Raw genomic sequence first — 16,874 nt, forward strand, 5'->3', positions numbered from 1 at the left:
AAAAAGTAAACTAAAAATATCACGAGGAATATGTTGGCACGTTTCGTATTTCCTGCCAGTTGATATATTTCCCTACCCTTTCATCCGGTAAACCTTTTCCCGCGTAAAACTTGGCCTTTTTCGGTTGAAAGTATTTCATTGTATTCCTACTCGTAAGCCTTAAAGCGGGTTCAAGTTTGTAGCTATACCAAAGACGATTACTCTTGAAACGAATAACTGACTGCACAACACATTTCTTGGTTTACCTTTTCGAAGCGATATTGCGATGGATCCTTTAGAGCAGGGTTTCCTAATCAGACAACCAGAAGTCGCATAAGAGTTAACGTAAAAGTTTGTTTAATTATACAAGTTGCGTTACTTCCGCACTACACGGGCAGAAATCGGTTGAATAATAATTTCACTCGCATAAACCGTTAAATTTACTCTATAACTATAAATTTAGTCGCTCAATTAACAGATTAGTTCGCAGTAAAATCTTCACAGTTGCACTAGTTTGCCAATTTCATCATATAGGCAATAGGTACATTGATGCATATCGCCTCCACTTTTTACGAATTACAAGAATAGGGGTGTGTATGACATCATTTGCACGTTAAACTTTGCGCATATAAGAACCGCAGCGCAAAAGGTGATTTCGTTATATGTTCATTCTGGTTGTCAGAGTAATCCTTGGTAGATCTCTCCGGCTTCCTAGTAATATCCTCTAGAAGTTCTTTGAATCATGGCCAATCATATTTGTAGATTCGGGCTCAAGTGTTCGGTAGTATTCCATAATCATTGACTCAAGAAAGTCAGTTTACTCTGCCCGTGTTAACGACAATATGATCAAAATGCCAACTTTTGAATTTCATTCTTTGGCAAATGCACAATTTATTTAATTGAGTTTATTAACAGAGGCAAGAATGCAGCCGAAAACACAAAAAAAAAATCCCAACAGTTATAGTGCTGGTAGTCACGTCGACCATGCGAACGTAGGCAGTGCAAGGGCCTGTTGGATGTATGTAGAACGACAATGGAGCTTTAAAAAGGTTGGGAACCATTGCTGTATGGCGTCTCCACCTGGGTTCTCTCTGTGCGCCCAGTTCACGGGAAACGGCTAAGAAAAGATTCTACACTACTTTTCTAAGGCGGAATAAGTGCGTTAGCTCACCGCAACTCGCAGCCGTTCTTTCATGTAGGGCAGACGAAGAACGAAAAAAAATGTATGTACATATTTGAGAGAGTTATCTGCTGCATGGAGACGGGTTCTAATTATCATAAAGCAAATATCGGCTATATATTGGCCCTCGCGGGCTAAATCTAGTGCCAGTGGCTTACCAGAGTGCGTTCAGTGCTTGAGGATCGTCCGTCGCGTTGACAGTGCTGTGCTGATCGAGGATCGTTGAATCCTAGTTTTGGAATTGGAGTGTTCTGCTGGTTTTTAGGAAAGTGTGTTAGCCGGAGAAAATAAGTGTGTTCTTACCTAGATTAGGTTGAAAGAAGAAAATCTGAAATAACAAATTGTGCACCTATAAGACTTGTGGAAGCATAAACCGCTCTCAATGAATGATTTGCTAGTGATAGACTGTTTGTGCTACTTGCAATTAACAAATTTACACACATGCTGATGATTGATAGTCTTAAAACTGACCAGGACTTATTTACTATGCAGAAATATAATGGGTTAATGGTAGCTACAACATTGATGATTTTCTCAGGCTCTTTATCAAGGGATCAGATTTATTTCCACTCGAACGAAAGTCGAAATAGGATAAGAGCAAATGAAAATGGAATTAATCATCTAGCTTAAACAGTTTGCACTGCATACAGCACACTGTTTTTTTTTTTGTATGACGAAATCGTTCCTCATTTAGAGCAAGCATGTTACCAGCTGCGTTATAAAATTCAATCACCAAGTTTAAAAACATTCATATGTTTTAATAAGTATTTTGCAATCGTTTATTTGTTTATTTCGTTTTGAGAATGAACATCGAAACACAATGTACGAATCCTTTAGTGCATTCGGAGAAATGGGTTCGTGAATTTTACAAAAGATACGAAAGTCGATTGGATTCAAAATTAGTGTTCAGTGCTGTTTGGACAATAACAGCACATATGTATAAATTTTCAAACAAAATTGTGAACTTTGACATGGTCTGGTAGTGTTCTCTAAGAAGCAATTGAGCTGAAATATTCAGTTTTGTAATAACAAAATTCCATTTTGTTTCCTACTGGAATGTGAGATACTTGGTGTAATTGTTGAAAATAAATATATAAAAAATATAAATGTTGGTTTTGATATTTTTTTTACAAAAAGTATTTGAAATAAGATTATTTGATTCAACTTAAGATAAATTTTCAAATTTTTCAGAAAACCATCCTATATTGTAAGTCAAATTTTGGAAATTTGTTACTGCTTGGGACAATGTTTTGAACCATTATTTCTTTATTCAAATGTTCCTTAATATTTGTGGCCAAATATTTGTTGATTTTAACGTTTTTCGTCTCTTTTTGATCTAGAATATCTTCTCGATCAAACACTATCTATAATGTGCATCAAACGAGAACCTTTGAATGTTTAGTGGATACATGTAGCTTGGACCAAGCTGCTCTTTACTTACTTAGTGAGTTAAATCAACACCTGGCATTTTTTCAAGAGATTTTATTGTATATTTAATACCATTTTGGACTCGACGATTTGTTATAGTCGCTGGTGAATTGCCAACCAGCCGCTGGGAATTCGACGTTTTGATCGGTGGGTCTCACTAAAAAAGTGAATGATCACTCTTAACTTATTTGCTGGCGACAATTTGCTTGACGGCGCGTTTTGTTGTTATTGAAACAGTCAATATAAACTTCTTACTATTTTTATGCAAAAAGGAATTTTTGTCTAGAATTCCCGCAAGAATGTCATCGTATAATTTTTTGAAGAAATTCTTCTATTCTAAGCGCTTACACAGCCAATACTGGAAAGCACCCTGGAAATAACAATATTTCGGTATTTTCTTGTTATCATCAATATTTGCAGCATATCAATGATTGAATTGAAATAATAAAGTTACCAGGCAACAGTGCAGACTTGGGGTTTGAAGGTAATTCAAAAATTTATGGCAATCGGATTAGAGGGTGTACGGAAGCAAATTGCGACACACACAAATATTTGGCAAAACTCGCACGTTCAACCAACTATGTTGGACCAGCTTTTTTTTGCGTGGCGGTTTAGTTTTTCTTCATATCTTCCTCCGATTCCACTTCCTTAGGATGCTTTCAATTGGCCGCAATTCCGGTGCTTTCGGGTGGTTGAGATGCTTCGACATGAAATTAAGCTCCTTACACGGGTAAAAATGCGGCACTCTAAAAGAGGAGAAAGATTCATGATTTCGGGAGGAAGGTGTGTTTTCATGTAATGAAAATACACAATGACCAAAAATCATGAAATCATGAAGCATTGTACCGTAACGCCAGCTGTACGTTACGTTTTCAATTTTTAGCGCAAAATGAAATCTTCAAATCATGAAGCATGTATGCTGGAACCATGAATAAAATTCATGGAAACATAAGCACTATTCATGAATTTAGTCATCTGTCATATACATATGCACTTTTCATGTATTTAGATGCCTGTCATATATAATTCAGACTTTGGTACTGAAAAGTGGCAACTTGAGTCATGAAATCATGAAGCAAGATCCCTGAATCATGAACTCATTTCATGAAAACACACACTATACGTCAATTAGGATCCCAGTTTATATTTAGCATTGGTAAACAAATAAAATGCTGAGACGAGACTCGTGGATACGGTCTTCTTTTTCTGCGATTGCTGAGTTTTTTCTAATTCCAATCAGTGTTTATATCAATCTTGCGCAAGCCGTTCAAATTTTCACATGACCATCTCAGCAAAAATGTATTGCGCTTGCATCACACCGAAGCATAAACGGCATTTTGAGTGAAATTTCATGCCAGCAAACGTAACAGATATTATAAATAACTAGTCTTGTGTCTAGATTCATCAGCATCTATGGAAAATCTGCTCCGCTGACTGAGGTTTTAAATAGTAGTTTATTTTGAATACAATACTTTTCACTTTTTCAGCCATAAAAACGATGGGCTACATTTGACGTTTCGTGACAGCGGGATCTGGGCTGCATATGACGTTGATATTTTTTCTCCTCGCGAGTCTCTCTCAGATAAAATAAAGATTGAAATTGTTACGGCTTTTGTACCGGTAGTTTCGTAATAAACCGTGAAAATATTCCACAAATGTTAACCTAACGAGTGCATCATCTTTAGCAGGAACGCAAACATTCGGTAGTAAGGTTTGTACGCAAAATATTGTCTAATGTTGTCTGGTGGATTGCATGAGTGATGGAACACTCTTCAACGACTCTGCGGATATGGAATTGAAGTTCATTTTGGAACATCTAACAGCTCCGGCACATTAATTGTGTTAAAGTAAAAGTATGATTTTAATTTAAACTTTTTCAAAAATAAAGACATCAATGAGACACGTTGACGAAGGTGATGAAAGTGACAGCTAGATTTGTGTAACGCCATACCAATTCTGGCATAATAGTCACGATTTCATGACTTTTTGTTCATGAATCCGGCAACGGATTTTTTCCGTGTACCCTTTTACCTCTCCAAAATCTCTTTTGAGTAATGGTACGAGGCCACTCCGATCAGAAAATCGTAGGACCATCGTGTGACCTCATCATCCCATTATGGGTCATAAATCGAAAAAAAATGTTTCCTAAATCATTTTTGATTATTTTATACTTATTACTAACAATATTATTAAGAAAAATCCAAAATTTGAAGATGTTACTTGCTTTAGTTTCTGAGATATAAAATATCAAAGTCAAAAATGGATGCAAAATTTACAGTTTCCGGCGAAAAAAGCTTATTCTTTCAAGATCATCAAACAATTACGTTTTTCATTAATGGCCTTTATCTAAATACGTTCCCATAAAGGTTTTTTACATAAGCTCTCTGCTGTGCTATTAAAATAATATCATATTACTAATAGAACAAATATTAACATGAAATAAATTGAAAATTTTAGAAAATAATGCCAAATTTGAACTTTGATAGTCAAGACATTTTTCCTCGCATTTCCCCACACTTCTGTTTAGGTAGAAATCAAGCTTGAAACTTCTAAAAATATGTCCCGCAGATAAATCTTGCAACAAATTGCAACTTTGAAAGTTTATCATTTTTTATCATTTATTTTTTTGCTGCATGCTTGCTTAGAATAAGTTTCTTTCCACATTAACAAAGTCTACAGATGGTAAGAATCTCGTTATTTTTAGTTTGCCTGCAAGTTTTTGATTTATTTAGGACCAATATTTTATTTTGCCGTTAGGGTAGCCATCTCAAGGATAGAGTGGCCAGAAAACATGATTTAAGGAAATATGAATTGAAGCGATTTTCAATCTGTTGAAACCAAAGTTAGTAAATTCGGGGATTTGTTACTTGTTTATTCATAACCACGACCATTACCGCCACCATGAGTTTCAGAATAATATTTCTCCAAACATTAATCGCTCTTTGTTGAGCACAAATAAAAGTATGCTTCTTATATTTATTCGACAACAGTTAATACCTAATTCTGGTATTTGAATTTTACATATGAGAAGCGTATTTCACTGTCAGTGCTTCTGAAAATGATGCTATTGTTGAATTTCTGGAAGAATATTTAGGAGGAAGGATTTCCTGGAAGCATCTTTTAGAGAATCCCTGGAGCCATTTCTATAAAATGGTTGGAATTATTTCCTTTTGTATTTTTGAAGGAATACCTGGAAAAACAAAGAATATATAAGTATGTAGTAACCATCGGAGTATTCTGCAGAAGCCGTTATAAAAGAGAAGAATTCCATAGAAGAATTGCTAAAGATACTTAAAAAGATTTTAAATTCTTTCAATTTGTAGAGTAAAATCTAATTTTTTTGAAGAATTTCTGCAATTAATTTTGAGAGAAGTACAGAGAAAAATTAATAAACCTGGAGGAATAAATCAAGCATAAAACTAAGCTTTGATTTTGCTACGGAAACATTCTTGATATGCTATTTAAAAGATATTAGGGTTGTACATTAGGATACTATGTGCTGCAATCTATCTTATTCGAATTGACGACAACTACGACCCAAGTGCATGTTATAGAAACAAATAGTATAGCAAAACTCTGGTAAATTCTTGTTTTTAATTAATTATGATTCGTGGTCTACGGCTAACCAGCCGAGTGGAAGTTTGACAACTACCGAAAAACTAAACATTACATATACTTTGCAATCGGAGTCAATGGACAAATTGATGTGAAGTTTTGCGAAAAAGTTACACGTCTTCTCAGTGAGAATCGAACTCACGACTCTGGTAAATTGTTTTAAGAAAGTCAACTCTTCTCTTTCAAATAAAAAATGAAAAATAAAATATATTGTTTGAAGTTTAAGAAATTTTCGTCAAGGTACTACTGTAAAAAAGACAATAAATGTGTCTTTGAAAAAAAACCTGTTCAAAAAGTCATAGTGCTCAACCCTGGAATGAAAATAAACAACTTAGAAAGCATTTTGGAATAGAGCAATTTTAAGAATAAATCAGCTTTCTCAAAATCTTTTCAGCGGTTCCATCTGAATGTAGTTTTATTTACAGTACTGGACAGAATAAAGTACGCATTGGCCGGTTTTCCATACAAAATGGTCAAATTTGGAGGCTTATATCTCGGTTCGTAGATGTCCGATTGACCTGAAATTTTCACCGCAGCTTGAAAGTAACCTCAAATTTACTAGGCTAGAAATTCATAGTTTTTCATTAACAAACTTTTATGTTATCGCAAATCTCAAATTTTGATAAAAATGACAAAATTTTGAAATAGAAATAATTTTTCAATGAAAATATTTAGAGCAATATGCCCTTCTGCAAAAAATTGCAATTTGATAAGACACACAAGTTTGCAAAATATAATTTTTCTGTAAAACTGATTGTTTTCAAAATATTTTCATAATAAAATTATGCCATTTTTTGCAAAATGAGAGATTTTCAATAATTCAAAAGATTGTGTTTCAAATATAATGATATTTCGTTTGAGTAAAATCTATGCCATATCTAGGCTGTGGTGAAGATTGCAGATCAATCGAATCACTAGAAGCTGAGATTCAGATCCTTAAACTTGACCATTTTATATGGAAAAACCGCCAATGCGTCCTTTTTTCTGTCCAGTACTGTATTTACTCGGTATGAGCTTAATAAATTTGAACATGTGAACGACCAGGTACCAATACTGGGCCGGACTTAGCGAGAATCTGTGTACAGTGTGTACTTTTTAAAAATTAGCTTGTTTTTCTTTGATTGTCGTTATGCTACGCATTGAGCATTACAGTGATATTATTTTGATAAATATTCAATTTTTTGTCTTATACCAACCAATGCAAGCGAAGCATTAGAGCATTAAAGTTATCAAAATAATGATCTTTTGTCTTTGGTTGCTTGCTTGATTTTTCTCTATAATGCCCCCAGAATTCAATTGGTACTTGGTTGATAGCATCAAGTAAATGAATTTAGTCAACCCCATCTGATACATTACTTTCCAACTCAAGCGAAACTAGTTCCTGTTTGAAAGTAAGGAACCCATAAATCTATTACAGGCCAAGTGCAACTTTGCTATTTTTCACCATTTCACTGACCGTGTGCCTTGCTTCCGTCCGATTCACTATACGGAATCGCTACAACTTGTCTAGCACATAAAAGGTAAAAAGCTTTACCCAAGTGGTTCGTCTAACGATATTGATGCATAAGGGTGGAAAGTCATGGTGTGTCGTTTAACAAGGATTAAATTTGTAAGTTTTAACCTTTTTTAAAACAATTTGCTCAGCCAAAACATAGGGGAGACTGGGTAGACTTGATATTACCCTATTTTTTCAGAATCTTAAACAATTTTATTTCAAGTTATTTTGTGTAATACTTCGTCTCAAAGCAAAACAATTTAAAGGTTGGATTTTTAAGATAGCATAATATATAATAATATTAAAACAGCAATTTGTTTGCATTAGCTTAAATACATGTCAACGAAGATCTTTTAAATGGCTAGCAAACAATTTAATAACTTTGCGAAGTACACGCAACGCGTGAAGAATCTTGTCAAATGATGATTTACCTACAGAGTTACAGTTACAGTTAAGAAAAGGAGATCGAGTCTCCTCAGTTTTCCATACGATTTGCCTAATCTATACGAAAAAATGAGGAATACCAAAAATGATGGATATAATGAAGATATTTTTGGCACTTACTTCAAAATCAGTAAATGTTCATCAACAACAAATATATTTTTAAAATTTATGGCATGTGAATATTTTGTTTTTAATAATATACACACCCTATCGATGCATTGATTTTTCATAAGAATGCATGAGCAAGGGATTCGTGAGCCTTTTACTTCCTAACCTTGACCAAGTTTACGACAAATGGTCTTGAGAATAAATATCGCTTCGTTCAAACGGCGAAGAACACGCGATTTTCGCGATGGCAAAAGTGCAAAGTATGTTGCAGCAGCATGTGTGGAAATGGCCCCCCTGGTGGGACCGCTTTAGAAAGTGGTTACTAATGGACGACTAAGGACCTGATTTTGACCGTGGGTGGTGATTCGATTGAATTTTTAAAACTTTTGGAAGGAATCACTCGCTGCGGGGAAATACGCGCTTGCGAAAGGATAAAATAAATTTGTGCGATGCTTTTCCAGGGGACAGTGACAGCGAACTAAATGGGATTCCATTTCGGGACTGCTTATTGGATTATCGTAAATTGAATCCTGGAGACTGCGAATTCGAGGAAGCCAAGAGAAGCGATGCTGTGGTGGAAAATTTGAAAGCGTTACATAATAGTGCAAAAATGAGTGAGTTTTGAGACAAAAAGCGGTTTTTCGTGCTGCCGATCACGGGGTCCAGATAATGGTTTTCCGAGCTTTTGTGTGACGAAAAGTGGAGGTTAAAAATAATCGCGATAAAGAGCGCTTTTGTGGCGTGTGAACAAAAATAGATTTTCGGTTGAGGTGAAAGTGATTGTGACAAAAGGATTTAATCTGATCAGGGTTAACTGGAAACAGTAAGCCAGTGAATGACAGCCATCATGGATACGAAGATAAGGGGATTTTTACTGTTGGTGTGCTTCGTGGGATGTGCCAAATCGGAAGGTGAGTAAAATTCATAGAGTTTTAATTAAGAGTTTTATCATTAATTGAATTATCACCCAACATGTTTTTCACATCGAACTTTTTTTAAACAAGCGCTGATTGAAAGGTTGTTGTGCATTACAGAACTGATCGTGATGTATTTATTATTTTAATTTGATAATTATCTCTTAACTCGTAGCATTTTCTTCTGCTTATTTCTTGGCATTACAGCATTACAGGCAGACTGCGACAGAGCCTGCTTCTTAGCTTAGTGTTCAATGAGCAGCATTTCCACATTTTTTAACTGAGAGCTTTCTTTCCCAAAGTTGACATTTTCGCATTCGTATATGGTGTGGAGGAACGATGATACTCTATACCCTGCAAAGTTTCCATCACAAAAAATATCCTGGACCGACCGGGAATCGAACCCAGGCACCTTCACCATGGCTTTGCTTTGTTGTCACGGACTCTAACCATCCGGCTAAGGAAGATCCATTACATACTTACATATGTATTAAAATAGATGAAACCACTTATTTTTTGTTGTAATAAATCTTTTGAAACAAAATAGAAATGAAAATATAAGCAATTGTTCAGTAGAATAGTCAATTTTTATGCTACTCAAAGATTTTTATGTGTCATATAGTACTATTTCCTCTAAAGATTATTTTAATGTTTTTTTTACAAAATCTTCATTCTTTGCTACATTCTGAAACTTTCTACTGATCATTCTGAAAGCTTCTGAACTCCTTATAAACGAAAAGTTAAAGCGTTTCGTAGTTGTTGCAAATTTTCCGTGTCGGTCTTATTGGAAATCTAGATTTTCACCGGACAATGCACTTTAATCGCAATCGTGATTCCAATTGAAATCCGATTTAAAGAGTAAAACATTGCGAACACCAACTAATCCTTGGATAAACAACCATATGCATCATGCATATGTACGAACGAATGATGCACATTGAACAAAATTTTTAGTGCCATAGCGATGGCACATAAATCACGTAACGTTTTGACGTAGAAGTACGTCTTTCTTCTCTATACAGGAGTGAAATTGGAATTTCAAAACCAGGAGCGTTACGTTGGCATGAAATATTTTAAACGTTTATAACTTTGCACTGGCTTAACGAAATTTCTTGATTAGCACCTCAATTGAAAGCCAAGACATCAAAGCTTCATGTCGTTTACTTACTGAATCCCACATACCTGTCTAAATAGTTTAATAACTGTTTTAAAAGAGATCGTTGATTTCAAGCAAATCTATAAATAGGGGTGGCTAGAGAAAATTTGACGTCATTTGCTTTTCACTCTCCGATTGGCTCGCATCTCAGCAGGCGACAGATCGACTTGCTCTGACCGGACGTGCTTTTCAGGCACAGACATCGATAGCGAAGGACGCCCCCGTTTGTCTTGCTTCGCTCAAATCAAACTGTCGAGCGAGCGAGAGAAGATGCCGTCCGAAGCTAAAGCCATCACCGCTGCCGCCGCCTAGAAGAAGAAGAGGAAGCAGTCCACAGGAGAAATTGCGGTCGAACTGTGAACACGGTCGGGCGAGTCATTCTCGCTTTGTGGTTCACCGCTTGTTTGCGTTCACCCAGCCATCGTCATCGCCGCCGCAAATTTCATCGGTCGAGAAGCTGTTGACCCGCGCTTCAAAATTTCGACTCGTGATGAAATCATCATTGGTGGTCAAGAAGCAATCCCGTTAGGAGCAAATACCAGAAGCCCCCTGAGTTTTGCTGGTCCGAGCAGTGTTAGTTATCCGTAACAACATCGAAGCTAACAAAGCCATCGGTTCTTTTCAGAGCCATCAAATTTGTGGAAAAGAGTTGAAAGAGAAATATTTCGGTCTTTATTTATAACTTCTAATATTCCTAAATCAATTTCACAGCTTCATACAAAATTTCATTTGTCACGAATAATTTATGACTCAACCATTTGAGATTGTACTCGCGGACGCTGCTGCAGTGCCGTCGGGGTGAGTGCTCAACATTTCACAACGATTGCAAAATAGAGTGGCTTTTCCAACAGCGCCTTTTATGTTCCATATTTTATGGGAACACTTTGATTAGGAAAATTATCCCATGTGACAAAATTGCGACATTTTTAGAATGCTTTTGAAAAGACATTCTCATTGAACAATTGTAAAAATTTGGCACCCATGGATCAGAAATTTACCGTCATAATAAAGAAAACTATTAATTATCAATAGCTCGTATTGAGTATTTAGGGAATGCCAATCATTCCAACAATTCATGTTCGACCAATTTCTCACATAATAGTATTCCCCGCAATTTTCAAGTAATTCCAAGCACAACACATTATTGGCACATACCCATTTCCCAGATTGGTCGTTCAGAAAGCGAAGAGCACAAAAGGGAGGAGCATCATCTGCTATTCCAAGGTTATAAAACATGCTGCCTTCGTTGGATTCAGTTTCATTCCATTTCCGCTTTCGAGCTGGTAAGAGCTCCTCCGAACTTGCTTAGCGAGAAGTACCTCGCTGCTAGAAGCTTGCTGAGCTGTTAATCCAGAATCTGGTTTGTGAAATCGCTCAAGATTTCAAGATTGAGCTACGTTTCCAGATTTCAACTAAATCCCTGTGATCCGCTACCCTGTTTCTGTTGTGCACCCATGAATTATTCAGCTGGTTTGTTGAATAAATAGAGAACTTATTCACATCTTCTTCTTCTTGGCATAACGTCCTCACTGGAACAGAGCCTGCTTCTCAGCTTAGTGTTCTTATGACACTTACACAGTTATTAACTGAGAGCTTTCTTTGCCAAAGTTTCCATTTTTGCATTCGTATATCGTGTGACAGGTACGATTATACTCTATGCCAAGGGAAGTCAAGAAAATTTCCATTCCGAAAAGATCCTGAACCGACCGGGAATCGAACCAAGACACCTTCAGCATGGCTTTGCTTTGTAGCCGCGGACACTAACCACTCGGCTAAGGAAGGTCCCAACTTATTCGCATGCATTTGCAACTTTTTCGATTTTCCATACAAAATGACCAACTTTGGTAAGTTAGATCTCAGTTATTATGGAAATATTTTCGAATGAAACTTTCACAGAACATCAGATGTAACTTGAATTTTAACATATATTTTTGAATAATTTTTCCAATCACAAGTATATAAGTAATAACGGTTTGACTAAACTGTAATTTTCGACGAAAAATTCAAAACTTTTTATCTTAAAATTTCATAGCCTTACACAAAAACTGTCTTCAGCAAACTTATTCATCTCGTCAAAGTCTACAACTTTGCTGAAGATACCATGAAGCTATTCCTTCAATATGTTTAGTTATGTCAATCATAAAAAATCGTCAAAATATTCACTTTAGTCAAACCGTAACTGCTATTCAACATGTGATTGGAAAACTCACTCAAAAACATATGTTAAAATTTAAGTTATGTCTGATATTCTGTAAAAATTTCATTCAAATCGGTTCATAAATAACCATAAAGATATGGTTTATCAAAGTTGGTTATTTTGCATGAAAAATCAATAGAGTTGCCTTTTTTTTCTCAGCGAAGAATTACACCATCAACGAAAATAGCGCGAAAGCAATAACCAATCGCGTGCGAGTAACAAACGGAGTGACGAAACAACCAAGCGAGAACCCCACCACTCGCCATCGGTGAACGGAGCTCGAGCAAATAAAACCACTGGTTGTTCTGCTCCCAGCTCATTCACAAATCGAACGGATCAAGCAGCGGAGCAGCAAAGAAGAGTGCGTGAAAGCCACAGCAGTGTGCGAGTAGCGAACGGAACCAGAGATCGAAAGCAACAACTGAAAATCATTCAGTGGACGGATTAGTAGTCAGCGCCAACCGGCGACCTGTTGGAAAGTAACGCCAGCAAAATATACACCATCTGCCTCTCCTTACCATTCATATTCTTGTACATGATGAATTCAATGAAATGGTTTGGTTTGGTGATGAAGCAAAGATTTATTAAGGATGATTTTACTTAACAAAGAGTTGTTGATCAATATTCCAATCAATAAGAGTTGTTTTGAAAAAGTTCACTTTTATCAGAATTTTCCTCGGAAAATTTCTGCTTTACCAAAGAGTTGTTAATGAAATTCCTGCAGTAAAGGGTCGAGTTTCTCCCCACGAATATTTCGTGGGGACCAGTCATGGAGGACAATCCATCCAGAGCATCACGGCCCCCGCTTCCAAAATTCTCGAGTACGGAAATTGGAAAATGTATTAAAATTGCGACATTAAAATCAATAAATTGTTTCTTGACCAATTGTAATGAGCAACTATTGATCTGAATTGATTTTTCTACATGTTGTCTATTGCGTTAATCTGAGAAATAGGCTATATGAAATTGATTTCTTGGCAACTGATGTACAAGATGAGCATTATGCTGTTATTGCATCCCGACGGCACTGCAGCAGCGTTCTTGGAACATCCTCAAATTGTCGTATTGTCGATTATTCGTGATAAATCAGATATTGTATGATGCTACGAAATGAATTTAGAGATTATAGCAAGTTTTTGGTAAGCACATTAAGAAATATTACTAGCTATATTATCACGAGAAGTTCTTACTAGCTCGAAAGTGTAAATGAAATTAACCGAATCCTGTTGTTGTTACAGAGGGATTTTAATCCGAAGGTCATTCGTCCCTTAAATGAACCGAATCTGTCAAAGACAGTATGTTTTACATAATTTGAATTGCAGACGATGCTCCTCCCTTTCGTATTCTTCGCCTTCTTCTGATTGACCAATCTAGGATAAGGTACATGAAGTTGATGTCTTGGTTAGGGATTTACATATCTTGGAAAATTCACATGCGCGTTCGTATGGACAGTAAAAATATCAACATTATTTTAATAGCTTACAATAAATTAAAATCACGCATGATATTTAATAGTTTTCTTTATTATGACGGTAAATTTCTGATCCATGGGTGCCAAAGTTATTACAATTGTTCAATGAGAATGTCTATTCAAATGCATTCTTAAAATGTCGCAATTTTGTTACATGGGATAATTTTGCTAATCAAAGTGTTCCCACAAAATATGGAACATCAAAGACGCTGTTGGAAATGCCACTCTATTTTACAATTGTTGTGGAATGTTGAGCACTCACCCCGACGGCACTGCAGCAGCGTCCGCGATTACAGTCTCAAAATGTTTAGTCATAAATTATTCATGACAAATGAAATTTTGTATGAAGCTGTGAAATTGATTTAGGAATATAAGAAGTCATATATAAAGTCGGAAATATTTCTCTTTTAACTCTTTTCCACCAATTTGATGGCCCTGAAAAGGGCCGATGGCTTTGTTAGCTTTGATGCTCTTACAGATAAATAACACTGCGGGATGTTATCAGTTGATTGCTATGGTCAAACGGGGAATCCTCAACTCAAATGTATAAATTTGAGCAAGTAATTTGCTTATACGACGAACCGAAAGATTCGTGGCGTGGATGACGCACAACAATAACAGGTAGTGGATCACCGGGCTTAAGTTGAAATCTGATGATGGCGGCGATGACGATGGCTGGGTGAACGCAAACAAGCGGTGAAGCACAAAGCCAGAATGACTTGCCCGACCGTGTTCACAGTTCGACCGCAAATTTTCCTGTGGACTGCTTCCTCTTCTTCTTCTTCTTCTTGGCGGCGGCAGCGGTGATGACTTTGGCTTCGGACGGCATCTTCTCTCGCTCGCTCGACAGTTTGATTTGAGCAAATCAAGACAAACGGGGAAGTCCTTCGCTATCGAAGTCTGTGCCTGAGAAGCACGCCCGATCAGAGCAAGACGATCTGTTGCCTGCTGAGATGCGATCCAAGCGGAGAATGGAAAGCAAATGACGTCAAATTTTCTCTAGCCACCCCTATTTATAGATTTGCTTGAAATCAACGTTCTCTTCTAAAACAGTTATTAAACTATTTAGACAGTTCTGTGGGATTCAGTAAGTAAACGACATGAAGCTTTGATGTCTTGTCTTTCAATTGAGGTGCCATTCAAGGAATTTCGTTAAACCAGAAAACAGTTATAAGAGTTCAAAATATTTCATGCCAACGTAAGGCTCTTGGTTTTGAAACTCCAATTTCACTCCTGTATAGAGAATTTTTATTTTACTTTCAAACTGTGCGGCATAATCAAATGCAAACGCATTCAGTTCCCGATTGTTGTTGTTGTTGTTTGAGAGGGACTTTAACCCGAAGGTCATTCGTCCCTTATCAGTTCCCGATGGTTAGTGCCTGTGCTTTTATTGTTCATAAGTCGCAAGGTGGAACTTTCCCCGAGGTCGTGTACGACTATGACAAAAGCCAGGATCAGCAATTGGTATATGTTGGTTTGTCGCGGGTTACTTCACTGCAAGTACTATTTTTGACAAACTCTTCCAATTTTTTGACGTTGGATAACGTCTTACGGCAACATACTGGGGTACAATTTCGAAAAACGAAAAATCGCTCGCGTCACGAAAAGTTGTTAGATTTTGACTGTTAATAACTTACTAACGCCCGGATAGATTTTCAAGATTCTTGCACCAATCGATTGGAAATCTTTCGAATCTACTCCAACAATGAAAACTATTGATACTCATGACTAAACTATTGAAAAATTGGGAAATATCGAAGCATGTCTTATTTTTCATAGAAAAGCACATTTTTCTTGTGTATTCCTGACACAGACATCATTGCGCGATATCTTAGCCACTTTCGTCATTCAAAGGGAAACGCCCCTTTCGGTCTTCTTCTTACTTCTCTTTATTATCTCGTGTTCAGTCGAAGCCAACCAAACTCGACTTCACGCGCGCATCAGTCAATCGTTGACCAGCAACCGGAGAAGGACTCATATCGGAATAAAATTTACACGTTCGTCGCTGCTGCTGCTGTTTATTCCCAAGCTAAAAGCTGCGGGTTCCGTGTAATCGCTCATCATGGCCCTTGGCATCCAGCTAGCCCATCGAATTCGTAGAGAATGCGTCCAGAAACCTTGATAATTACCGTCGGAGGAGTGAGCAAACCATCGAATACAAGAATGGACAAGAGAGCACAAAATTACCGACCGCATTTTAATTTAATCGTTTTCGGTGATCTTTTGGTGTGTTTCTGTCTAACAATGGAATGAAAACCCAGTTTGATCGACGGTGACTACCACCAACCGTCCTTTTCAGGACGACAATTTCATTTTAAAAGAGTTGTGAGAATTTTCCACCGTGAAGAGCGACATTACTGATGATTGAATGTGATTGATTCAGATTTTGGTCAGTCATTTGCACGCAACCATAAATGGGAAATAAATTTCCCATTGTGCGCGCGCGGGGCGATCCTCGACAGTGTGTGCATGAGTCGGATAAATTGCGAACGGCACTTGAATGAAGAATTCCTCCCGGTTTGTTTCGCATTTAGAGATGATCGCATAATGCCGTTGTCGCCGTCGCTACCTAAATAATACTAGAGCGATCAGTACGTTTTGTCTCAAATTCCGAACACTTAAGCACTTTTGCATATTAAGTGTTACTGTATTAACTAATTTCACAATTTTGTGTGGCTGTTATTCACTTCATTGATGACTTTTTGTGTATTTTTCACGTTACCATTGAAAAAAATTTTTAAAAACAAACAATTAAGGCTTAAAATTGAAAACTATATCAGTCAGTTTTGATTCAAATTCCGAACACCAATTATGCTACTGACTCAAATTCCGAACACTTTTGTCTCAAATTCCGAACATAGTGAATTGAATAAATTTGTTTCATTAT

The 16,874-nt window shown here is 36.7% G+C and overlaps 1 protein-coding gene across 5 annotated transcripts in view; it reads left to right on the plus strand.

Annotated features, from left to right (window-relative positions):
• Nucleotides 1-1,280: 1,280 nt before the first annotated feature.
• The window catches only part of LOC5563695 (fibulin-1), an 87,058-nt gene continuing 71,464 nt past the window's right edge, over nucleotides 1,281-16,874 (plus strand). For 4 of the 5 annotated variants that reach the window (XM_021853840.1, XM_021853842.1, XM_021853843.1 and 1 more), the window contains exons 1-2: nucleotides 1,281-1,450; nucleotides 8,711-9,160. In XM_021853840.1, coding sequence (XP_021709532.1) covers nucleotides 9,085-9,160 — 76 coding nt within the window. In that variant the 5' untranslated portion in view covers nucleotides 1,281-1,450; nucleotides 8,711-9,084. The remainder of the gene's footprint in view (nucleotides 1,451-8,710; nucleotides 9,161-16,874) is intronic. The other variant, XM_021853841.1, reaches the window with a different exon arrangement.

Source organism: Aedes aegypti, chromosome 3, assembly GCF_002204515.2.
Source record: "Aedes aegypti strain LVP_AGWG chromosome 3, AaegL5.0 Primary Assembly, whole genome shotgun sequence".
NCBI classification, from domain to species: domain Eukaryota; kingdom Metazoa; phylum Arthropoda; class Insecta; order Diptera; family Culicidae; genus Aedes; species Aedes aegypti.